The sequence below is a fragment of the Myotis myotis genome, unplaced genomic scaffold (assembly GCF_014108235.1).
Source record: "Myotis myotis isolate mMyoMyo1 unplaced genomic scaffold, mMyoMyo1.p scaffold_m19_p_2, whole genome shotgun sequence".
Taxonomy (NCBI): Eukaryota; Metazoa; Chordata; class Mammalia; order Chiroptera; family Vespertilionidae; genus Myotis; species Myotis myotis.
This window is the reverse complement of record NW_023416324.1, coordinates 733,341-758,358: the sequence shown is the minus strand read 5'-3', so window position 1 is coordinate 758,358 and position 25,018 is coordinate 733,341. Positions and strand designations below refer to the sequence as shown.

The 25,018-nt window shown below is 60.0% G+C and overlaps 2 protein-coding genes across 6 annotated transcripts; one reads left to right on the top strand and one right to left on the bottom strand.

Moving 5' to 3' along the window:
* Nucleotides 1–7,391: 7,391 nt before the first annotated feature.
* Nucleotides 7,392–15,682, top strand: CUNH1orf174 (chromosome unknown C1orf174 homolog). Of its 2 annotated transcripts, XM_036350477.1 has the most exons (4): nucleotides 7,392–7,538; nucleotides 13,308–13,418; nucleotides 14,371–14,814; nucleotides 15,141–15,682. In XM_036350477.1, exons 1-4 carry the CDS (start codon nucleotides 7,524–7,526, stop codon nucleotides 15,246–15,248), a joined length of 678 nt encoding a protein of 225 aa, XP_036206370.1. In that variant the 5' UTR covers nucleotides 7,392–7,523; the 3' UTR covers nucleotides 15,249–15,682. The 2 variants fall into 2 exon arrangements, with proteins under 2 accessions (XP_036206370.1, XP_036206371.1); XM_036350478.1 differs by lacking the exon at nucleotides 13,308–13,418 and having other exon boundaries at nucleotides 7,409–7,538.
* A 1,159-nt stretch (nucleotides 15,683–16,841) lies between these two features.
* On the bottom strand, nucleotides 16,842–25,014 carry DFFB (DNA fragmentation factor subunit beta). Of its 4 annotated transcripts, none has more exons than XM_036350475.1 (8): nucleotides 24,804–24,938; nucleotides 22,691–22,817; nucleotides 22,491–22,566; nucleotides 21,190–21,378; nucleotides 20,021–20,100; nucleotides 19,346–19,516; nucleotides 18,515–18,615; nucleotides 16,842–18,132 (listed from the first exon to the last, which is right to left on the bottom strand). In XM_036350475.1, the coding sequence occupies exons 2-8, from the start codon at nucleotides 22,757–22,759 to the stop codon at nucleotides 17,898–17,900; spliced, it is 921 nt and encodes a 306-aa protein (XP_036206368.1). In that variant the 5' UTR covers nucleotides 22,760–22,817; nucleotides 24,804–24,938; the 3' UTR covers nucleotides 16,842–17,897. The 4 variants fall into 4 exon arrangements, with proteins under 4 accessions (XP_036206368.1, XP_036206369.1, XP_036206366.1 ...); XM_036350476.1 differs by lacking the exon at nucleotides 24,804–24,938 and adding an exon at nucleotides 22,953–23,100; XM_036350473.1 differs by lacking the exon at nucleotides 22,491–22,566 and having other exon boundaries at nucleotides 24,804–25,014.
* Between the last annotated feature and the right edge of the window lie 4 nt (nucleotides 25,015–25,018).

Sequence of the window (25,018 nt, the reverse complement as noted above, 5' to 3'; positions counted from 1 at the left end):
CTGGTTGTGTGGTCAGATCACAACTCCCCAGGAACTTCCCAGTAAGAAACCAGCTTTGTATGTCAATAAAGGGTGTGTTTTTTTAGTTCTCCTGTGATTTGAACTTGGTAAGCTTTGCTTTACATCCTCGACAACTAGAAGAACTGAAAGGATAAAGAAGTTTCGAGATGCCAGTGAGCATCCCTCTCCCCCGTTTCCCCAGGCAGTCCTCCTGGGGCCACAGAGAGCTCCTGGAGGAATGGGAGCCAATCCCCGGGGACTGATCCCTCCCTGGCCCTGGGGGGGGGGCAGCTCTGACGCCCCCACTCTCCTCCCAATGGCCCAGGTCTCAACAGGGGGCTGGTAAGGGAAGCTGTTCTTTGGGAATGCGACTGGGGGAAGACGGAAAGAGCGGGCAGGACTGAGCTGAAATGCAGCGTTCGGAAGGCTCTGCTCAATTCTAGATCTGAGTGCTTCTCTCCTCCTGAACACATTAGCTGCTAATTGGCTTCAGCAATTTAAAGAAAAAAGACTAGATTCAATTTCCACTCCCTTAAAATGCAATCTAGACAATTTATGAAAAGCAACCAAATATACTGCAGAGATGAATAGACCTTTTTTTTTTTTGGCCATAACCTTTCTTAAAAGCACTTGAAGAGGTAAAAATATTCTTAAATCAAAATGAATGCCACACTTAATAAAATGCAAGTTGGCATAATTAATCGAGCTGCTTCTTTATGAGAGAGGACAAATAAAGAGTTCTGTTTCCAGCGGTTAGGGCTCATCCTAGATGAATCCATTTAGAACGGGCAATTATGAAATGAAGAGGATCTGGCTGCCAGAGACGTGCAGGCCCCATAGAAGCTCCTGCCACTCAGACAATGCACACGACCTTGGCAGGAAATGGCCCTGGGCGGGGAGCAAGGCAGAGAGCAAGGCCTCGGGAGGAGCTGGGAGAGGCGGGGAGCCAGTCACTGCGTTCCTGGAACTAAGTGCAGAGCTGAGGTGGAAGTTTCCAGAAGAGGGATAGAAGGCCTATAAACAGGAGAGATGGACGCACTAAGGGAGGCGGTGAGGGGTGAGGAGCTACACCCCCCCCCCCCCAGGAATCCCCATGTAGATAGGATGTCACCTGTCAGGGACAATGAACATGCATGCACACAGCTCGATGGAGGCACACAGAGCCAAGGAAACACAGGTAGACACACACCTCACACACACACATACACACTCCCTGAAAAGCAATGGGAAAAAATATCCTCAGGTAACGAAAACAACAACAAAAAAGGCAAATGCCCAACACCTCCCCCCACACGGCCTTCTCCATTTTCACAGCAGCTCTGTGAGGTAAGATGCTCAGACCCCCTTCCCGCCCCCCAACCTTAGGGGCTGGCCCAAGGCTCTGCGCAAGGAGCAGACCGTGTGTTCCACCATCTAAGCCGCTCGAGAAAGATCGAGGGGCTATGAGCGCGCTTGGTAAACTCCCCAACATCATACAAAAGCCCTGCAGTTAAAGAGGCCCCTCGTTCTGAATCTCAATGGTTAGCCTGAGAAGCAAGCAGTTTCTAGGGCAGCAAAATCTGAGGCCGGGATCCGAAATCAGTTGAAAGAACATGTGGGAACATTTAAATCATTCACGATGTGCTCCCCCACTCTCCCACGGCCCTGAGCCACGGGAAGCGCCGTCTGAATGTGCTATGAGCTCCAAGAAGGGAGCCTCCAGCAGGAAACGGGCCCCTGGTTGCTCTGCGCGCGGACTTTGTATGGAAACCTGCTGCTCCACGAGGGAGAGAGCCCGAGACTCCTAGGGCACCTGGGGTTGGGGGCGCCGGGCCTCCTGCAGCGCAGGGTCGGGGTGAGGAGGGTGGGGAGGGGCTCACCACCAAAGCCCTGTTCCCTCGTGATGTCCCGGGGACAGGCTTGGAGGCCACATGTTAGGTCACGTGCTTCCTACTGGGGTCTCGTCCACCTTAGTTTAAGCCAGTGGTTCTCAACCTTGGCTGCACATTAGAATCACCTGGGAATCTTGTTAAAATCCTGATTTCTTGGCCTCATCCTCTGGAAATTCTGTTTCTTTGTTACTAATGATGAGGCCCAGAAATCAGGATTTTAACAAGATTCCCCGGTGATTCTAATGTGCAGCCACGGTTGAGAACCACTGGTTTAAGCCCTTGGTCCCTAGAGAGCTCAGCAGTTCTCCCTCATGAGGCCCCCTCCACTCACACGTGGCCTCTCTGAGCCTCCATGTATCCCTGGGCACTCGGGGCTGCAGGAGGATCTGACAGGACAGGTAGAGGGAACCCCGCCCCCGCCATCATCCTTCAACTTTCCCACAGGCTGACAGCGCCTCCCTTCATTTCTACACTCAGTCCCAGGCCTGCAGCTGCTTTTCTGTGATGGTGCCTCGATGGTCTTCTCTTGCTTTGCACACACACGCTCTCTCTCTCTCTCTCTCTCTCTCTCTCTCTCTCTCACCATAATGCCATGTACCCCATGCTCACATCTATACACACATTCTCACACTCACTTATGCATGCTCTCACACACTTACACCCATACACACTCACAAACAACTCACATACATGCACATGTACACTCTCACAGTCACATACACAACTCACTCTTTCACACCCACATACACACACTCACACACACTCACACACCCATACACACTCCCACACTCTCATACCCATATGCACATCCTCTCACACTCACACACACATATATGCACACTCACACACACTTATACCCATACACACGCTCTCACACACACTCACACACCCATACACACTCTCATACCCATATGCACATCCTCTCACACTCACACACACATATATGCACACTCACACACACTTATACCCATACACACGCTCTCACACACACAAATGCACTCTCATACCCACCCACTCTCACACACATACCCATGCGCACACTCTCTCACACTCACACGCCCACGTGCTCTCACGTCCATAACCACACTCACAGGTGCCGAGGCGCAGATGCCGTGCAGACGAGCCCCTCCCCCGGAACAAGCAGCACCGCAGGTCAGGGGCTCGCCCGCCCCTGCAACATGCCTGCAGGTGTTTCTGCCCGAAGAGGACTTGGAAGGGGAGGCGTCCTTCCTCACTGCACAGCGTGTGCATGGAATTGCCTTCTCTGGAGAGAGGCGACCTCAGATCAACCAGGCGGCTCCGGCCCAGCGGGCACAGGGCCAGGTCTGAATCTGGAGCAGCACAGCCACAGCGTGTCCAGCCTGGGAAGGAAGCAAGGACCATCTTCCTGCCATGAACACCCACTGACTGCAGAAACCCTGGGCCAGGCGCTCCGCCGCTGCCGCCGCCTCCCACGGGACCCCTGGACAACAGCCCACCGGCTGGGGGCTTGGGAACAGTGCCGCTGGCCACTTCCCAGCCATTAGCCACTTTCCAAAAAGCCAGACTCCCTTCCAGCGCTGCCAGCGCCTCTGGAATCTGCCAGGTGACCTCCCAGAGGCAGAGGGGGCAGGCGTTGTCAGAGCTGACCCTCTAGACACCACCTACCTGCGTCTGCCTGCCCCGCCCAATGGCACTCGCTGTTCTTCCCTCCAGAATTCCTCCGAGACACATCTGGATGGAAAGGATGGGTATGCCTGGCATGACGGCGAGGAGGCGGGCCGTCCATGGGACAGACGTGTGTCCACAGCCCAGCGCCAGCTTTCTGTGCCTGTGTAGGCCTCGCGGGGTCCTCATGTCCTCACCTGCAGCATGGAGGTGTGAGCACCGTCTCCTCAAGTCGCCCTGGAGATTAAATAAATTGACGTGTCTGATCTAGAAGGCGCCACAGAAGTAGAGAGACATCGACGTGAGAACTAAGCATCAGTCAGCTGCCGCCCTGACCCGGAACCAAATGACGCCCGACCTACACCTGCCAGCATCCTAGAGGGAGAGGCAGCTCCGGGCCCCTCCCACTGGCACTTCTGGCGGAGCCTGGTCTGACCTCCCTGCGTAGGTCTGATGCCGGGAGGGGGGGGGGGGGTCCGCGGCCCGTGCTGTGCCTCCTCCCATTGAGATGGTCCCACAGACGCTCGTCTCCCCATCACTGGAAAACAAGCACCACCAGGCGGGTCCGGAGTCCGGCTGGAGCTCACTGCCACCATCACCCCGGACCCAGCTGGGGCCAGGCGCATGGGGAGCTCAGCACACGTGCTGAGTGAGTGAGTGAGCTTGGGAGAACAGAGCCACCTGCTCCCATGTCCTAAAGGGAAAGTCCCTAATGAAAGAAAGCGAGGAGGGGCAGATTTCATTGTGTGTGTGTGTGTGTGTGTGTGTGTGTGGTGGGGAGGGGGACTCTGGTAATGCCCCCAGGACATGAACTTAAGGCTGAGCTGAGGTCTGAAGAATAGATTCCCCAGCAAAATGGGGGAGGGAGAGGAGGGTCTCCAGGCAGAGGGAGCAGTGCATGCAGGGGGAAGGGGCTCTGTGGCCGCGCGGGGCAGAGGGCACAGCGTGCAGAGAGGGAGGGGAGGGCAGTGGAGCCAGATGCGTCAGGAGGAGGGGCCGGGGCGGGGGGGAGGGGGCAACCTCACGGGCCTGATCTACATTCCCTCAACACACACGGCACCGCGCTGGGCCTTGCCGGTCATGCTGCAACCACTAGTCTTGACCCTGGAGAGTGGGGAGGCCCTGAGGAGCGTGAGCCAGGCTCAGGCCACCACCGGTAAGGGGTCAACCGCTGCCATGGGCACTCGAGCGGGAGGAGAAAGCTGGGACGCTCTGCAGCCCAGAGTCAGCAGGAGAAGCTGCTGATTTGGTGCGTCCATTGACACGTCAGGACCGGGCAGCAGATGCCCTTTTCTCAGATTCACACATGCACTCATGCAACATGTTTGCTGAGCTTTCCTGTGTGCCCTGTATGAGCTGGGGCGGGGGAGAGGGGGGGAGAGAGAGAGAGAGAGGGGAGTACAAATTTGAGTGTCAGGCCTGAGCAGCTGGAAATACACAGGTACCTGGGATGGGAGGGGGGAGCGGGGAGCAGAGGGTCCCTGTGGGCAGTCAGGAGCCCCTCAGGAGGCTGAGCTCCGGGGGCCCCGCCATGCACACTGAGGCAGAGCCATAAACAACGGCGAGCACAGCTGCCTGCTGGCAGCCCGCGCTGGTTATGGGAGCTCTGAGCTCTGAAGGGCTCCTCGGTAATGGAGCCACTGCGCCAGCCGGTCCTGAAGGCAGGTCCAGTGCGAACGGGCGGGTGGCGTTTAACACGGTTTTGCTTTGTTTGTTTCTTAACAGCCAGCAGTCGACTGGCTTCTTGTCCGATGGACTGCCTGCCAGGCCACAGCTGTCTTCTCCCTCCCTGGGAAACAGCACGGAGAAGCAAGGCCTGGGGAGGGAGAGGGTGCGACTGCCAGGGAGGTGGCTGTGTGTCCATGTGCATGTGTGTGCATGCGGGGGGAGGTGTATACACGTGTCATGCCTGTGTGTGAACGCATGCGTGCATGTGCATGCATGTGTACACATGAAGACTGCATGTGCCCTCACTCACTGCCAAGAGCGGCCCATGTGCCGTCTAATTGCAGGTTCTCTGCAGGGGGAAGAGCTGGCGGGCCCTCAGGTGCCCTCACTTGCTCTGCCCTGAAGAGGCCTCAGCGGTATTCGCGGGCTCTGAGGGAGTCATGCCCTGTGAGCAGCGAACATTCAAGCTTCCAGGGGAGGATGTGAGTCGCGCCTCGCCTCGCCTGCCTCCCGGGGAAACAATGCAGAGGGGCCCTCCAGCAGCTTCACAGCTTCAACTGGAAAAGCTGATGCTTCTGACAAAACTGCCTGATTTAAATGTTCTCACTGGAAGAGAAAACAGAAGGAAGGGCAGCCCAGGCTCTGTTGTTGGCAAAGCACGGCTGGTTCCAGGAGCAGCAGCCAGCCTTCTGCGCTCAGTCAGGGCTGGGGGTCCTGCAGCCTGGATGGGCCCTGGAGCCCGCTGTGCCCTTTTCGGAGGCACGTCCCAGAGCCCAGGAGCTGGAGCTGGGGCCTGGGGTGTTTGAGGGCAAGGCTGGACGGCGCCTTTGTAAAATGTCAAACGCTGACCCTGGGCTGACAGGAGCCAGCACCTCGCCAGGGGCTGTGGAAAGGGGGCCTCGTGGCTCGGCCTCCCTGAGGGACAGGAGGGGCGAGGGGAGGGATGGGGGTGAAGGGGTTAGGTCCCCTCCTCTAAAACACAATACAAACGGAGCCTCTTTAAAAATGGAAAAACTGCCTTGCACATCTTGTGCCTCCAGCCTTTGGGATGCTAAAATGGAGCAAAATAACCTCTGGACGGGGCTTAAGCTCGTGTCCCAGAGAGCTGCGTGCAAAGAGGGCGACAACACAGACACTATGACCAAGGGGCTGATGGCTACAGGGCTGAGAGTCAAAACCTTGGCTACAGCCAGCCTGGCTCAGTGGTTGTGCGCCGACCTGTGAACCAGGTCAGGGTTGGATTCCCGGTGGGGACACAGGCCTGGGTCCTGGGCTCCATCCCCAGTGGGGGGCGTGCAGGAGGCGGCTGGTCCATGACTCTCATCATGGATGTTTCTCTCTCTCCCTCTCCCTTCCTCTCTGAAACCAACGAAATTCTACTGATTTTAAACACGCAGTTAGCATCGCCGCGTCAGCTGACCTGCACCTGTGGGAACGCCTCCCCCGCCCATAGATGCGATGGCCCCCCTCCCTCTCGCACAAGCGGAGCCGCACACCGAGTTCGCGTTCCCCGAATGCCATTCTTTGATCTCATATCAATGCTGGTCCTCCTTGGCTGTGAAAGGCCTTTTGTTTTTTAATATATTCTTATCGATTTCAGAGAGGAGGGGAGAGAGAAGCATCAGTGAGAAGCGATCGGCTGCCTCCTGCACGCCCCCTGCTGAGGATGGAGCCCGCAGCCCCGGAACCTAAGCGAGACCTCCTGGCCCGCGGGCGGGGTGGGGGCCAGTGGCGGAGGGGCCGCTGCAGTCCTTCCCCCAAAGGCTAAGCAACGGGCGGCCGGCGGCTGGGTTCGCTCCGGCAACCACGCGGGTCCTGGGCCGGCCCCACCGACACCCCGCACGGCCCCCAGCACCTCGCCCGCCTGCAGCGCGGGTGCAGCCCGGCCCAGGGCGCGGAGCCTCCGGCCACGTTCCACCCGCGGGAGGTGCGGGACCTCTGGGCCGCCGCCCCACCGACGGGAAGCGGCCTCGGCCGGACGGGCTGCGGCACGGCTCGCAGGAAGCGGGCCCGAGGCCCCCGCGGCCACCCCCACGCGCCCCCCCCCGACACGTGGCCCGGGCCGCAGGGAGGCGCCCTCACCAGCAGGGCCGCGCCCCTCCTAGATGGCGGCGCAGAGCAGCGACGGAAGTGCCGTCACAATCACGGCCGCCACCGCCAGCTCCGCGAGGCGCCAATTTTGTTGGGTCACGTGCCGGAGGGCCCCGGGCTGTGATTGGCCAGCCCTCTGGTGACGTCAGACGACGCCGCGCGGGCCGAGGGCTGGAGGGTGCCGCGGCGCTGGGAAGCGTTAGGCAGGAGCCAGGGGCTTGGCGGTGCGGAGCGCCTCTCACACTCATGAGGAGCCGGAAGGTGAGGGGCCGCGGCCGGGCGGGAGCTGGGTCGGTGCGGCGGGGACCGAGGCGAGTGCGCCGGGCGCCGGTGGCCTGGGAGCTGAGGAGGGACGTCTCGGGCTCGGGGGGGACCTCTGCTTGGGCCTGGTCCTCCGTGAGCGCTCAGGCCGCGCTCCCCGGTCGAGGAGGCTCCCAGGCCACGCCTCCTGGCTGGGGTCTCGCAGGCCACGCCTCCTGGAGGGCTTCGCACGCCACGCCTCCTCGCAGACGTGAGGAAGGGAAGGGGCTCGCAGGCCACGCCTCCTCTGGGAGGGGGTTCTCAGGCCACGCCTCCTAAGACCACGCCCCCCGGAAGGGGCCTTGCAGGCTACATCCCAGAATGGGGACCAGAGCTCCCTCTCCGGAACTGGTCTGGACCCAGGCGTTTCCGGTGCTGCCACGCCAGGGGTTCGTGTTTTTCTGTTGCCACGACTCAAGCCTGGGTGACCTTCAGCTTGGCCCCAGTTATCCCCTGTGCAAAGTGGGGTGACGTGGAATCCACCTGGAGAGGGGTGAGGACTGAAGATGCCCGGTTCCTGGCACTTGGTGATGGGCGCGGTGTGTGAACTGAGGCAAGGGGGACCCGACCAGGGGGGCCTCCGGCGGAGGGGGCGCTGCACCTGGGCACTCCGGGTTTGCCTCAACCAGGTTTGCTCAGGAGCGAATCCCAACTCCTTTTACCCCGAGCGCCTTCGAGCCTGAGGTCCCCCTGCAGGCGGCATGCGGTTGGGTCTTGCGGGCAGCGGTGGTGGGTCCCAGGCTGACCTGTCTGCTCCTGATTACGTTGTGCAGCAGCTCACATGTAACGTTACTGGTATAGTTGGGTGCACACACCTATGCTGTTTTCCTTTTGCTCCCGTTATGTGGTCTCTGTTTTGTTCTGTTCCTCATTTAAATGGGTTAAAGTGAATGCTTTTTATTAAAATTTTTAAAAAAATGTTTTTATTGATTTCAGAGAGAGGAAGGGAGAGAGAATCACGGATCAGCTGCCTCCTGCACACCCGCCCCCACTGGGGATGGAGCCTGCAAACCCCCACCTGCCCTGACAGAAATGGAAGCGTGACTTCCTGGTTCGTAGGTTGGCACTCAACCACGGAGCCGCACCCGCCGGGCAAAGTGGATGTTTTTTAATATAACACTAATGATTTTTCCCCCTGGTTTAAAAGGTTTCTTTTCCAGTGGCCTCTGTAGGTTTAATGTGTCCTTCGTAACAGCAGAATCCACTTCAGATTTGTACCAGCTTCATTCCACACATGCAGAAATGCTAGGCCCGGATAGCTCTGTGCTCTCTACCCGCTTTCATGGTGTGCTGTTATGAATATTACATTTCTTGTTACAAGCGCAGTAGTGCAATGCCATGCCTGCTTTTCCATTGGTAGCCATTTTCTTAGCCCAGTACAGCCTTGCTCCCACTCACCTCCTTTATGCTGTTATTGCAAACTAGTGACCCGGTGCACAAAATTCATGCACATTAATTAAAGGGAATTAATGTCCTGCCCGGTTTGGCTCAGTGGATAGAGCATTGGCCTGCAAACTGGGGGGTCCCAGGTTCGATTCTGGTCAAGGGCACATGCCTGGGTTGTGGGCTTGATCCCCAGTGGGGGACTTGCAGGAGGCAGCCAATCCATAATTCTCTCTCATCATGGATGTTTCTGTCTCCCTCTTCCTTCCTCTCTGAAATCAATAAAAATATAAAAATTAAAAAAGGAATTAATTAGAGGAAATATTTTAATATTGCTATTTGCCCTTTCTCTAGAGTAGAAGTGTCAGAGATGAAAGAAAATTAGTAAAATGTATATGAAAACCTTCCTCCTGTCAGAGTCTGGGGCACACCATGGGAACCAGAGTCAAGTCCCCACCCACCCATGTGCTCCTTGAAATTGCTCGAGACCCGGACCCGGCTGGCCCCACCCCCATTGGGCTAGATTCAGACCCGGCCAGCCCCACCCCGGTCAAGCCCTGCCTGGCAGGGGCCACGGCCTGAGGTCCCCCAGCCTGGCGTGGGGGCGGGGGTGCGGCCAAGGTTCCCTGTCAAGCACCACCAGGTGGGGGGGGGGGGCTCGGCCTCAGGTCCCCGCTGATTGCTTGTTAAGGCTCGTTGCGGGATCCCTGCCTCTGCTGTGGGTGCAGCCATCTTGTTATGGTGTAACGGTCAATTTGCATATTCCCTCTTTATTAGATAGGATGGCACGTTTCTGTATGCGTTGTGTGCATGTTATTCTGTGTGATTGCTTTTTAAGTCGGGTAAGAGAAGGACTGCTGTCCACTTAGGACACAGGTGCATTCGGGGGCTTTCTTTTCCCTTGATTTGGATTGCCATCCGGGATCGCTTCCTTTCCGCCTGAAGCGTCCAGTGTTTCCTGTATGGTGGGTGTGCTGGCGGCAAGTCCTCTCGGTGCTTGTTTATCCGACAGTGTCTATTTTGCCTTCATTTTTGAAGAAGAGCTTTGCTGGATTGTGGGATCTTGGCTGCGAACTTTGAGTACGTTTGAATGTACCCACGTGCTGTGGCCTCCAGGCCTCTGCTGGTGAGTCAGCAGCTGGTGCCCTCGTAAGCCCGGGTCATCTTCCTCTTGCTGCGTCAGGATGTCTCCTTGTCTGTGGCTCTCGGCTTTCTCACGGTGATGTCTGTGGCTCTTTACCTCTGTCCTCCTCGGAACTCGGTTCTTGGAGACGCCTGATGTGCAGGTGGCGATCTCAGTCTTTTGGGGAGCTTCCAGCCATCCTTCCTCTGACTCGCCTCCTGCTCCTCTGTCCTGGTGGGACTCCCACGACACGTGTGCTGTGTGCCCAGCGTTTCTCTAAGACCCTACATTCGTTTTTCTCTCAGGGCTGCACATCTATCAGCCAGTCGTCCCGTTTGCTTATTATTCTGCCAGTTCATCCCGCTGTTGAGCCCTCTAGTGAAGGTTTCATTCTAGTCATAATTTCCAACTACAGGACTTCCATGTGGTTCGTTTTTATAATTTCTGTCTTTTTATTGATATTTTGTATTTGATGAAACATTATCATCAGATCTTCCTTTACTTTTTAACTCACAGTCTCTCTCGTCTCTTTTTCACATGTTTATAACGGCTACTTTAAAGTCTTTTCTGGTAAATGCAAGATCTGGGCCCTCTCACAGGCAGTGCTGTCTGCTTTTATTCCAGGGCCCGGATCTGCTTTCTTGTTTCCCTGCATGCCATACCTTTTTGTTGAAACTGGATATTTTAGGTACCATATTGTCGCTATTCTGCGTGCTGATCTCCCAGCTTGCTGGTGCTGGTGTGCTGTTAGTTCAGTGACGTGGTGGGTTGTGCTGTGAGAGTCTGTTCCCTCCCACAGAGCAGCACTGGGTTACCCAGTCACCCCAGATGACTGCTCCTCGGACTGCCTTCCTCTGACCACACCCAGCTGGTAAACCGGCTGATTGCTCAGTTGTTTTCAGCTGTGACCTGGGGCATAACTTGCTCCACAAACGAATCCAGTCACATTCTGGCTTCTCTGAGGGAATAGCTTCTACGCAAGTGCCTGATTTTGTTCGGGTCCCAGGGGGCCCCCCTGCGAGGAGCTGCTCCAGGACCCCGGCTGCCACTGTCCTGGGAGCCCTGAGGCCGGGCTGCCCACTGTGCGGCACTGGAGTCAGCTCCTCTGGGAAGAGATGAAGAGCTCTGCTTGGATGCTGCCTGTCCCCCAGGCCACATCTGAGCCAGGGCTCCATTTAGCGGGGACAGGGACAGGCCTCAGTGTGAGGCCCCTGCCCCAGGAGCTGAGGGCTTGGGGAGGGACTTGGCAGCAGCCAGGGGAGCTGAGGGCTCAGGGAGGGACGTGGCAGCAGCCAGGGGAGCTGAGGGCTCAGGGAGGGGCGTGGCAGCAGCCAGGGGAGCTGAGGGCTCAGGGAGGGACGTGGCAGCAGCCAGGGGAGCTGAGGGCTCAGGGAGGGACGTGGCAGCAGCCAGGGGAGCTGAGGGCTCAGGGAGGGACGTGGCAGCAGCCAGGGGAGCTGGGGCTCAGGGCGGGGCGTGGCAGCAGCCAGGGGAGCTGAGGGCTCGGGGCGGGGTGTGGCAGCAGCCAGGGGAGCTGAGGGCTCGGGGCGGGGTGTGGCAGCAGCCAGGGGAGCTGAGGGCTCAGGGAGGGGCGTGGCAGCAGCCAGGGGACCTGGGGCTCGGGGCGGGGTGTGGCAGCAGCCAGGGGAGCTGAGGGCTCAGGGAGGGGCGTGGCAGCAGCCAGGGGACCTGGGGCTCGGGGCGTGGCAGCAGCCAGGGGAGCTGGGGCTCAGGGCGGGGCGTGGCAGCAGCCAGGGGAGCTGGGGCTCGGGGCGGGGTGTGGCAGCAGCCAGGGGAGCTGGGGCTCAGGGCGGGGCATGGCAGCAGCCAGGGGAGCTGGGGCTCAGGGCGGGGCGTGGCAGCAGCCAGGGGAGCTGGGGCTCAGGGTGGGGCGTGGCAGCAGCCAGGGGAGCTGGGGCTCAGGGCGGGGTGTGGCAGCAGCCAGGGGACCTGGGGCTCGGGGCGGGGTGTGGCAGCAGCCAGGGGAGCTGGGGCTCAGGGAGGGGCGTGGCAGCAGCCTGTGAGCCCCCAGGAGCCGGGGCGGGATGGATGAGATGCTACTGTAAGTTTCTAAGAGACCTTCTTCCTCTTTGATCTCTTTCCCTCTGTGTGGCCTTTCATCTGCCCTGTGGGTTCCCAGCCCCAGGGCGTGAGGTGAGGACAGCTTCAAGCCTGTCACCCGGTGTCCCTGGGGTGCTCCTTCTCTTTCTTACTCGCTCCCGTCAGTTCCTGCGCGTCTGGGCCAGGAAAGGGGAGTCACAGGAAGAGCTGCTGCACCTCCGGGGGAGCCAGCAGCCCAGGGAGCAGTGCTGTCCAAGGCGAGCTGCCTGCGGGCCGGTGTGCGCGGTGGTGTGACGTCGGGCAGCTGAGGGCAGCACACACAGGACTCCCTACACCCGCTCCTAAGTACCATTCTTCCAAGTTTTCATCTTAACTTCTTGTTATTAGAAGGCGTCTTTAGCATCCGGAGTAAATAGGAGGCGACCCATTTCTTACTGTTGAGGGGCTCAGGGTCTGGGGTTGGGGGGCTTGTTCATGTTGCCTTTCACCCAGAACCTGGCACCACATGGAAGCTGGAGAAGCTTCTGAGGAAGGCTGTGTGCTGCTGCTTCAGAACAGTTACCTTATGAACGGAGGTTCCTAGAGACGGGTGATAGGGCAAGTCACCCCAAGTTTCTGAGACAGTGGGGAGAGGAGGTCTTGCATCTTAAACCCAGAATTGTTTGGGTTCCCACACTCAGGCCACCAGTGTCCTTCCACGCGACGGAAAGTGGGGGGCCATGTCCAGTGTCCTTCCACACGATGGGAAGTGGGGGGGGGCTATGTCGAGCGTCCTTCCATAACCATGGAAAGTGGGGGACCGTGTCCCATGTCCTTCCATAACCATGGAAAGTGGGGGACCGTGTCCCATGTCCTTCCATAACCATGAAAAGTGGGGGGCCGTGTCCCATGTCCTTCCATAACCATGGAAAGTGGGGGACCGTGTCCCATGTCCTTCCATAACCATGGAAAGTGGGGGACCGTGTCCCATGTCCTTCCATAACCATGGAAAGTGGGGGACCGTGTCCCATGTCCTTCCATAACCATGGAAAGTGGGGGGCCGTGTCCAGTGTCCTTCCACACGATGGAAAGTGGGGGACCGTGTCCAGTGTCCTCCCTGGTTAGGAAGCCCCTCCACGCCCACATTTCAGGGCACGGCCTCTGACAGCCTTGCCTCCGTCCAGCTCACAGGGGCAGTGCGGTCTTCAGAGCGTCTGAGAGCCCGGAGTTGCTCAGCCAAGTTGACCTCTGCCCAGGAAGGCAGGACCGCCCCGTCCAGCAGGACAGCATGTCAGGTGAGCCTCCGCCAGGGAGACACAGGGGCCAGGGCTCGGGTGTCCGCTGTGTCTACACAGCGTGCGTTCTGCGGTGTGCTGATTGGGGACCGGAACAGGAGGTTGGGTCCAGGGAGTGTCTGGCCGTCAGCAGGCCTGGCTCGGGTCCTGTCGCCTTTGATGTGGCCTTTTATTTTTTAATCCTCACCAAGGAGCGAGGATTTTTTCCCATTGATTTCAGCGAGAATGGAGGGGAGGGGAGAGAAACAGAAACAATGATGTGAGACACATTGGCCTGTTGCCTCCTGCACGCCCCCCCAGTGGGGAGGGAGCGGGGGTCGGACCTGCAACCCAGGTCCTTGCTCTTGACCAGGAATCGAACTGGCGACTCCGGTGCGCAGGCCGAGGCTCTAACCACTGAGCACGCCAGCCAGGGCTCAATGAAGCCTTTTGAGTGATGGTGGCATAGCACCCTCCTGTCCACCCCTAAGGCTTCGAGAGAAAGGCAGCATGGGCTGGGGAGAGGACCCAGCGTGTCCGTGTTCCGCGCAGTGCGGCGGCACCGGCTGGGACTTGGTGCCCCGTGTGGCTCGTGGACGCCAGGCTGGAGCCACGTATGAGCTGAGAGCACCTCCCCGTCCCTGCCCTCAGCTGCTCACACCCCAGCAGAAACGAACGGAAACTGGATTCTCTGTCTGCAAGTCTGTAGTCCGTCAGGACGGGCTTCTGAACTTGCCTCGGCAGTGGGCAGCCCGGAGCACACGGCGTGCGGGAGCGGGTTGGGGTCTAGGTTCTTCCCGCTGTCCCTTGGGTGGCAGCAGTGACCTGGCCCCGGCCCAGCCGTAGCAGCGGGGCTTCGGCTCATCCCCGTTGAGGTGTGAGGAAGGGGCCTCAGGGGTGGGACTGTTTTGTTTGCCGTCCGCTTCATAATCCTAGACGGGCCTGCTTTCCCAGCATTTTTCTTCCTCAACAGACTTCCTCACACAAAGCCACGGACAGGCGAACTTCCAAGAAGTTCAAATGTGACCGGGGTCAGCTTGTGAAGTCAGAATCACAGAAACTGGTCCCTAAGAGCGAGAGTGCGGCCCCGCCCCGAGCGCCGCCGGGGAGCCCTGGTGGACATGAGCCCCTGGCGCTGGAGGGAGACGGCCCGTCCCCCCCGGGAGAGGCAGCCGGCATCTCCGCGCCACGGGGGACCGCAGGCCTTCCCTTCGGTCACGGCCGAGTGGTGAGTGACGCGTGCTCGGCCAGGACTGCGGACGGCCTGCCCCGCGCCCTCCCCGGCGGGGAGTCGGACAGCAGCTCCACCGCAGGGGGCGGCTCCGTGCTACAGATGGACGGCAGCGCCTTCCTGGATGACGACAGCAACCAGCCCATGCCCGTGAGCCGGTTCTTCGGGAACGTGGAGCTCATGCAGGTGAGGGGTGCCGTCTCCCCTCCGGGGGCTGCGTGTGAGGACTGCTTCAGCGCAGTAACAGGTGCACCGTCATCTTTCAGCCCAGATGATGGCAGCTCCTCACTGGGCACGTCCCCCCTGGCCCCCCCACGGGGAGCATGGCTGCTGGGCAGCGTCCCCGCAGGGCCTGCGCCAGGGGTGGGTCGGGCCATGTGCCCTGGGCTCGTTTCCTGCCTTTCCTCCCTGTGGGCAGTGGTCCCTCTGTCTGCAGGGGGGCTGCGCTGTGGCCCACGCAGGCGCCGAGGCAGAGGGTGGGTGACTGATGATGGCGTGTTCTCTCCCCCCAGGACCTCCCACCGGCGTCTTCGTCTTGTCCTTCCGTGAGCAGACGGGAGTTCCGGAAGATGCATTTCAGAGCCAAAGATGACGACGACGAGGAGGACGCCGAAATGTAGGAATAAAGTACACACGGCGACTGCCTTGCGTATTGATGCGGTTACAGCTGACAGGTTAAGGTTACGGGACTTAGGAAGTTGATCCTCGGGAGGATGTGTCCTTACGCCGACTTCCTGGGGGCTCCGCTGGGAGCCGGGCATCCTGGCGGGAGGAAGCTGCTGCTGCTTGCACGAGGCGTCTGGTCTGCGTCCGTACAGACGTGAGGATGGTTTGAGGCGGCCGTGGGCCGGGGTGAAGGAGAGAGGTTTGCAAAGGAAACGCTCCGTAAGTGTTAGCTGTGATGTGCCAGCCTCTCCCCTCACGGGCTGACCCTACTCGGGCTGATTCGGGCGGTTCCGAGAACCCGTCTCTGTGTGAAGCTGAAGTTGACCATGGACTTTTTGCAGGAGTTACATGCAAAAAATAAAATATATTTTGAAAATATTTTAAAGAAGTCTGTGTCCCTGAAGCTGTGTTCCTTTCTCAAGTGTTTGGGACAAAGCGGGTCGTGCCCTGCCTGGCCCCGAAGTCGAGGTCAGCCTCTTCACCCAGCCAACCGCCTAATTGGCCGCTGCGGCCTGAGGGCTCCTGGGGGGGGGGGGGGGCGCGTTTAATGCGGGTGAGCAGCACTTTCCTCACCTGTGGTGGGCACTGCTATCCTGTGGTTTATAAGATCTTCATCCTGGGCTCCGCTCGCAGCTCTGCAGTTTCCTTACTGGTTGATGTCATGTTAACCAGGTGGCTTTGGGCCCCAAGGGTGGGCCTCCGGGGAGAGGAGAGCCTGGAGGTTGAATCTGTCTCCAGTGGCCAGCACAGCTCACGGGTCTCTCGGAGACCTTCCTGCTGGTGGGTGAACACGCGGAGAGCCTGGTGAGCCTGGGCCGGAAGCTCCGCTGGGTCCCGCCTACCTGGCCCTGTGCACCTCTTCCTGAGCTGTTGGCGTCTAACCTTTTACTTAAACCAGTAGTGTGTTCCCCTGCGCTCTCCGAGCTGGCCTCCGTGGTGTAGCAGTTACCGGGCTCAGCTGCGCCGCCCCCCCCCCCCCCCAAAGACGACACCTAGGCGCCTGGCCACAAGGAGCATCTTGTGCCGCATTCTTGCCAGTGGAAGGAAAGGCTCTGAGACTGGTCTGCAAAGTGATACACAGTCACACACAGAGCCCGCTGCGGTAGGGACGCGGCCCTGTGTCCACAGCCAGGCGGGCGGCAGGGTCACCCATGCTGTGTCGCAGAGAGCTTCCGAACACCTCTTCTAAGTCCGCCCACCACCAAGAAGGCTGCACACACCAACACGCAGGAAACCCCCACTTCTGTGGCTGGAAATGGAACCGCCACCCCCAAAACCCACCCCCAGAGTGCAAGGACCTTGGCAGCCCCCAACCTTCCCTCCAGGCACAGGCCAGAGGGGACACAGTGCCCTGCTGCACTGCCTGACAGACAGGTGAGCTCCGTGAGATGAGATTGCTCGTCCCCCGCAGGCCTGGCTCAGGCCACGGCGCTCCCGTACTCCAGTAGGAGAACGGGACGATTTGGGTCAGGTTTTTGAAAGTCACTGACCCTTTTTTTATCCTCATTTCCATCATTGTCAGTGAGTGCAAACATTTCTGACACGTCTATTTGTGAAAAACCTTTACTGCTTTTCCTGGTTCTACAACAAATGTAAAAATTCAAATGTTACAAAAGGTAAAAAACTAAGTTTTAAAAATTCTGAAATAAATGCTCTTTTTAAAAACTTCAAGTACAAGCGTTCCTCGGTACCCGCGGGAGGCTGGTTCCAGAACCCCACCCCACCCCAACACCAAAAATCTGAGGATGCTCAGCCCTGATGTGGAACGAGGAAGAGCAATGCATGCAGTCGGCCCTCGCGCCCAAGGATTCCAGCTGCGACACAAAGCCGGCGGACACACACGAGGGCCGACTCTCATAAAACACGGTTTAGAACACCAGTCCTGTAACCGGCGCACCCACCGTCCCCAGGATCACTGCTGTCACAGACGAGCTGCCTCACACTAGCACGTGTGTGACACACTCATGGCCTTAGCGTTAGGCCACTTGCCGGTGCATTTAACAGGCAGCTCCCGTGTCCAGTCACAAACACCCGCGCTGTGCACGGCGGGGCCTCGTTACGCGTGTGAGGCTGAACCGTGAAATCAACAACACTGGCCGCTTGGCCTAGCAGCCCGCGATCTCGTGGCTGAGCGCGGGGCCACGGTCGCCACGCCCCTCTGACGGGCGTGGGAGGCCCGCTTCCGGCCGGAACGGCACAGCAGCGAGCACCCTTGTGCTCTTGTGGGGTGTGAGCAGTTCGCCCTGAAAGGGTCACGATCCCAGCATTTGGAAGAGTCCAGAGGATGGAGCTTCGGTCTGGGGAGTGGAGACCCGACAGAGCTGTCCCTCAGGCAAGGGTGGCGGCTTTGGCCATGACGCCGTTCCCGTGGCAACTGTGCCACAAAGCAAGCAGAGTGGGTCAAGTCGGAGGACTCCGGTCCCTGACCCGCCGACCAGGCCCCAGGCCCCGGTGTCCGCAGCTCTCAGGCGCAGGAAACATGCCGAAACGCGCTGAGGCCAGAAATCTAGGGAGATTCTGTAAGCGTGTTTTTCAGAAGCTATTGCAGTGGCAGAAAAATAGCACCAGTTAAAATCCCGCACGGCACCAGGACGCGGCCCGAGTCAGGGGCGCTTGCGCGCAGCCCGCCTCCTCGTGGGCTTGGCCTGGGGCCTGTAGATCCTGCGTGGGTCGCAGCTGAGCCTGTGGGTGGTCTTCTTGTGGCAGGCGATGTGCACCAACTTGAGGTTCTCGCAGGTGAAGAGCAGGCTGTAGAAGTACTCCCAGTCCACCTGCCTCCCGGCCTGCGCGCCGACCGCCTCCGCCAGCGCGGGGATCACCGTGCGCTTCTTCTCTATTCTGTAAGGGAGGGGAGGGCGGTCACGCCTGCTGGCACCCCCGAGGCACAGCCTGTCCACCACAGGCTCTGACACCTCGGGCTCAGGCAGCTCCACGGAACAGCGCTTGGCCGCTTACAGGAGAAGGTGACTGGGAAATGACGATTTCAGAGGAAACCACACTCGGCCGCCTCCCAGGAGCAGCACCAGGGTGGGAGGCTCGGCGCTGTCGCGGGTTGAGCACTCGGGGATGTCCCTTCACTGACTGGACCCTGAGCCGCACTGAGCGTGGCCACAGCTGCAGGTCAGCTGCCTGGCAAGGCCCGATGATGGCAACTTTGCCTGTGTCCCTGGGTAGTGCCAATTTGTTTAAACACTGGGAAGCCCCCAACCCGTGGACTCACATGTGGTCCAGGTTCCAGGTGCTGAAGAGGACCCGGCTCTCCCGGCTGCCGTAGGGGTTGATGGAGTGTCTGGACGCACAGTCGGCCATGTCGAAAGGACCCTGCGCCGAGAGAGAGCAAGGTGAGCGCGGCGGAGGGAGCCGTTCCCTCTGGTCTCGGGTCAGGAGGCGCCACCTCAGTCCCCGCCCAGCTCTGCAAAGCCCAGCTCTGTCATCGGCACTTGAGGCCGGACCACACCTGACACCCCACAGACGTGAAGGCCAGGACGGTGGTGGGACGGAGTCCCCGCTGTCCTCCGAGGGGTGGCACCGGGGGAAGCTGTGCCCGGGGATCCCTCGGGCGATGGGGAGGCTCCTGCAGGGCCTGCCTGTGCAGCTCAGAGTGCCGGCTCCGGCCGATGCCCCCGGCCCGGGACTCAGGCTTACCCAGCGCCCGAGACGTCACAGTGGCCACAGACCCTGACATCCCTGCGCTGTCACCGAGGAAGCTGCCCAGAGGGACACAGCGCTTGCTTCCCAGAGGCGCCTGATGTCCCTCCTCGGCCCAGCCCCCCCAAAGGAACGGTGTGCTCCCAGATGCTGGCGAGAGCTCAGCTCGGCAGCTGTGACAGCGGGGGGCCCGGAACAGTAGGAGCGCCACCGGAACTTGTCAGATATGCAGGTTCTCAGGCCCGTGCGACTGGAGCAGGCGCCATGGGTGGGCCCAGCAGCCTTTCAGCAGCTCGGGGTCCAAGGCCTGCTGGCCAGAGGCCCAGGGCGTTGTCCCGCCCACCTCCTTGGGAGGGCAGCTCAGCACTGGCCTGGTGGCCCTGGAGAAAGGACACCCACTCACCTGGCAGGAGAACCAGCCTTCGGGCGTGCAGAGCCGGCCGCTGGCCTTGGCGCCCCTGTCGAAGTAGCTGCCGTTGTACTGCGCGGCCCTGAGCTTCTGGGCCATGGCGGCCACGGCCCGTGCGTACTCCTCCCGAGCCTGCGCGCCCACCACGGACGTGTGCGAGCTCACCTGGAGGCGGCAAGGACGTGGCTGGGGCTGGTGCGCGATGCCGAAGCCCGCAGTGGGAGCCCAGCCCAGCCCACAGCCCTCGGGGTTCAGACGGGCCCTCGCTGTCCAACCCGGGAAGTTTCCACAGACGGAGCTACATCTCAGGCGGCGGACACAAACTCGGGCTCCGGACACCCTGCCCACCCCTCTGGGCTCCGCACTGGCCGCTGCTGCCCAGGAGGAGGCTGAGGGGAAGAGGGCCGACGAGGAGCTACCGTCGTGCTGCGTCCCCACCTGCCTGCCATACCGCCTGCTCAAGCGCAGGTGGAGACTGGCCCCAGGGGTGCTCCGGGCTGTGCCCAGCACCAGCGCCCCTTCCTGAGCTGCCCCAGGCAAAGGCAGCACCAGGCACTGCGGGGCTGGGGGTCCAGTGCTGACCCAGGAGCTCCAGGAAGCCCGAGCCGAGCGGCCTCACCTCCCACAGCGGAGCCCCACGTCCCCCCGCCCTCTCCGTGCAGGGCCCACCTCTCTCAGGTAGGTCCGGATCCTGCTCGCACAGCTGAACCTCAGGTAGGCACACTTGTTCCTAAACCGGGACTCCAGACCTGCAGGGGCAGCCAGGCAAGGGCCTGCATTCATGCCGTCCTGGGCGGGGGTGGGGGGGTGGGAGGGAAAGAGGAAGGTAGGGGACCCTGTAGTCCATGCCGTCCTGGGCAGGAGGGGGGCCGGGAGGTGGGGGTCAGGGCGTCATCTGAGAAATGTCCTGCCAGGCGTGTGTGGGGAGTCTTTGTCCACGAAGGGATCTCAGCTGCCACCCCAGGCCAGGGCTCCTGCCTGGTGCCACCTTCTCAAGATGCTAGCATTTCAGGGTTGCTCAACAGGCTAGCCCAGGGGTGGGCAAACTTTCTGACTCAAGGGCCACAATGGGTTCTTAAACTGGACCAGAGGCCGGAACAAAAGCATGGATGGAGTGTTTGTGTGAACTAATACATGTTAACACGGCTGCTGGTGAAGGAGCGGAGGGGAGAGCAAGAGAACCCTCCACTCTTTCGGCTCCGCGGGCCGCATAGAACAGCCGAACGGGCCGGATCTGGCCCGCGGGCCGTAGTTTGCCCACGGCTGGGCTAGTCCAAAGCCACCCAGGTGTCTGTCCATGGGCGGGTGAACGGATCAAGAACACGGGGTCCCCACACAGTGAGACAGGTTTCACCCACGACGGCCAGGAGGGACCTCGTGGACGGGCTCAGGAAAGCAGCCAGTCGCAGAGGCAAGTGGTCTGACTGCACCTCGGTGAGGTCCCTGGAGGAGTCAGGTCCACAGAGGCAGGAAGGAAGGGTGGGCGCCAGGGGCGGGGGGAGCGAGTGGCGGTTAGTGGTTAGTGGGGACAGAGGTGCAGTGTGGGAAGATGGACAGTTCGGGAGCTGATGATGGGGAGGGCTGCACAGCAATGGGAATGTATGTAATGGCCAAGCTGCGCCCTTACCAATGGCTAGGATGGGGAGCTGTATGTCATATGTACTTCACCACCATCCTGGGCTGCCTGGGACCAGCCCACCATGATCAGGGAGGCTGCAAGCCCCTAGTTTGGGGAGCCCCTAGTTTTGGGAACTGAAGTAGAATCCGGCCTCTCCCAGGGTGTCCGGCTCTGGGGAACCCTCCCACGCCCAGCTCCCCAAGCCCCAGCTCCCAGGCACCTTCGAACCAGGGCGGGTCCTCGGCCCTCGTCTCGGCCGCGATGTTCTCGCTGACTGTGTGCAGCAGGTCGGCCAGCAGCTTCTGCCGCAGCGGCGCCTGCTCGTCGGACAGGAGCTGCCGGGCAGCCTGGATGACCCCCACGTGCGGCCTGTGGAACACGCTGAGGAAGCGACTGATGTCACTCACGTCTGCCACCAGGAGGGGGACAAACAGAAGAGCCATCAGTCCTTGGGCACCGCCTTGGGCCGACACAGCGCTGACCACCTCCCACGTGACGTTTTGGAGTCGGGGCTTCACTCCATTCCCGGCAGAATAACATCCCACTGTTTGAACCAGTGAACACAGAGCTGTTTCCACCTTCGGGCCATTAGGCATAAAGCTGCTGTGCACATCTGGGTATAACCCAGTGGCTCCCCGCCTTCCTTTGGCCACACCCCATCTAAGCATCTCTAACATCCTGATGCCACCCCTCCCCCCGCCCCCCCCCCGTGACATAAAATTCTTATTATTCACAAAGTGAACCCCTGCCCTGACCAGTTTGGCTCAGTGGATAGAGCGTCGGCCTGCAGACCGAAGGGTCCCAGGTTCGAGTCCGGTCAAGGGCATGTACCTCGGTTGTGGGCATATCCCCAGTGGGGGGGTGTGCAGGAGGCAGCTGATGGATGTTTCTCATTGGTGCTTCTAACTCTCTGTTCCTCTCTGTAAAAAAAATCAATAAAGTATATTTTTTTAAAAAAAGTGAACCCCTAGTCATGTGGAGGAAGCCTAAAAGGCCATGAACTTAGTCTAACCAAGCTTCCAAAGAACATGGCATCCATGAAAGAGAAAAATAAAAGAATGAAAGGACAGTTGAAGTCCTGAGAAAGAAATCACTCAGAATTTGTTTAAAAAATAATAATATGAAGCGATATGAAAAAGTAGCAAATAAAGTTTCAGAATATATACTAGAGAACTGAAATTTGTATGTCACAACATATATTTACATACTATATGAGGTGCCTAGAACCATAAGAAATGCAAAAAAATCACTGTTAATAACTCATTCTGGGACCCCCTGTGGGCGTATGACCCACGGTGGGAACCCCTGGCATAACCCTTTGTGTGGCCGATGCTTTCAGTGTTCTGGGGTACGCACCTAGGGGAGCACTGCCAGGTCACCTGGGGGGCGTCTGTGGTTCCAGGAACCACCAGACTGGCCCACGCGGCTGCACCGTTTGACGTCCCACGGGCAGAGCGTGAGGGCCACTTCCTCCCCCTCCTCCCCAGTCCCTGTCCGCTAGCATGCGAGGTGCAGTCTCACCCTGGGTCCGGTCTGCACGTCCCCGATGGCTAATGATCACGCATCTTGTCACCCGTGGATGGACTATTCGAACATGCTGCTTGGAGGAACGCGCACCAGACCCTTTCCCTCAGCGCCCAGGGCCCGCCACGCTCTCTGCCACGCTCCCCGCCACGCTCCCCGCCACGATCCCCGCCACGCTCCCAGGCCCTGGCACTCACAGCCCTGCCAGGCCTGGCCCTTGGTGAGCAGCACCAGCTCCGCGTTGTCGGGGACGCTCCAGAAGCCATCTGCAGTCAGCTCCGTGCCGTCCTCCCAGAGGCACAGGCGGGAGCCGGGCACGGGCACCTGGGAGGAGCGGAGAGGAGAGGAGAGGAGAGGAGAAGGCAGGACGCTCGCTTAGGGCCTCAGGCAGGCCCCCCTCCACACAGCAGCACGAGGGCTCCCCACAGCAGCCTCACGAGGAACAAGAATCACGCTCACACGCTGCCTGCACGCCAGCGGGCGCACACCAGAGGCAGACACGTGTGTCTAGAGCAGGGGTGGGCAAACTTTTTGACTCGAGGGCCACAATGGGTTCTTAAACTGGACCGGAGGCCGGAACAAAAGCATGGATGGAGTGTTTGTGTGAACTAATATAAATTCAAAGTAAACATCATTCCATAAAAGGGTACGGTCTTTTTTTTCAATAGTTTTACTCATTTCAAATGGGCCGGATCCAGCCGCGGGCCGTAGTTTGCCCACGGCTGGTCTAGAGAATCAGCCTGTCGGAACCAGGGCGCCTCCTGCAGGTTGTTCTAAGACAGACTGGTCCCCGCTCTGCGGGAGGCACGACACGGACCTTTCCAGCTGCTGTTCAGAGCACTTCAAGCCAAACCCGTCCCGCACATGACACGTGACTGCTGCCGCGGAGCCAGCAAACGCACCCCCATCCGTGAGGGCACATGGCCCGACGGGCCAGAACCACGGGCCTGGCGTGGGTCTGGTTTCCCAGGCGCCGATTGGTTAGGACAGGGGTCCTCAAACTTTTTAAACAGGGGGCCAGTTCACTGTCCCTCAGACCGTTGGAGGGCCAGACTATAGTTTAAAAAAAAACTATGAACAAATTCCTATGCACACTGCACATATCTTATTTTGAAGTAAAAAAAAAAAAAAAACGGGAACAAATACAATATTTGTATTTGCATGTGGCCCGCGGGCCGTAGTTTGAGGACCCCTGGGTTAGGAGGAGTCTCGCTGAAGATGACGCCGGCCGCCGTCCAGAATGGCCGCCACCCGGGGCCGTTCCCTGGCGGAGGTGGGCGCTCTGTTGCTCCACCCTGGTCGGTTTTGTGAATTTTTAGGGCAACTCCTGTGTCACCCCCACCGCACGTGTACACACCCCAGCGCTGGTCCAGGCCCAGCCATGGAAACAACGTCAGCGAGAGCAAGAGTCACGGCCGATGAGCCACATTCGTGCTGCAGGGCCGGAGGGCCTCCCAGCCCAAGCCCTTCATCCCACACGAGGGGAACCCGAGCCCCACGGAGGCCAATGGCTGTGTCCTAGCTCGCAGCGAACTGGCAGGTGTGCCCTGGAAACGGTCCCCAAGTCTCAAGCCAGAGGTCAGGACCCTCACAGTCAGGGGAGGGAAGATGCCCCCAGCCCTCCACAGGCCTGCACTCTGCACCCCAAGGAGCTGGAGGAGGAAGTGCCTCTTCGGGGTCTCAAGGGACCAATAGCAGGAAATGGCTTTTCCCTGGACCCTCCCCCCCCCCCCCCACACACACACACCCTGGACGCTGCACCTCTGATTCTCCCAAATCTCTCCCAAGCGGGTCAGTACCTGAGCAGCGCAGAGGCTTCGCTAACGCTGGGAGCCAGACGCGGCACCTCTGGGCCAGGGGAAGTCTGAGGGCCCCCCAAAGTCCGAGAACCCCCAGAAATCTGCAGACTCCAATTCCACCCACTCTGCAGCACCCCGGCGCCCTTCCAGGCTCTGCCACCTGGCTCCTGTCCTGAAGTGGAGGCGTCAGCACAGAATCGCAGGGTTTTGTCGTGGCCCCCGAAGCAGTTCACGTGGGGAACCCAGACGGTGCCGCCCCCGGGGGTCCACCGAGGTCCTGTTTGGGGTCCCCGCCTCCCGGGGCATCTGTCACACGGGGTCCGCCGGGGTCACACGGGGCTCCGCCGGTGCTGATGGTGACAGATGACCGGCCAAACAGTCCCATCCCACCAGAGCCGCCGGGCAAGCTCGCGGGGCCGTCCTCGCCCTCCCCGCGCACCTGGAAGTGGAGGCTCCCGCCCCTTGCCCAGCACCCCTGGAAGTGGAGGCTCCCGCCCCTTGCCCAGCGCACCTGGAAGTGGAGGCACCCCTTCCGCAGCACCTCCTGGCAGCTCCTCCCCGCTATCCCAAACTTCTGCGGGCTGTGCAAGGCCCGCAGCTTGAACGTCTTGGGCTTCCGGGGCGCAGACATCTTCAGGGCCCCGGCCCCGCGGGCAGCACCTGCTTGGCCCGCTGCTCAGGGAGTCCTCACCCGGAGAGGAAGACGGCCGCGCGCCGCCCCTGGGA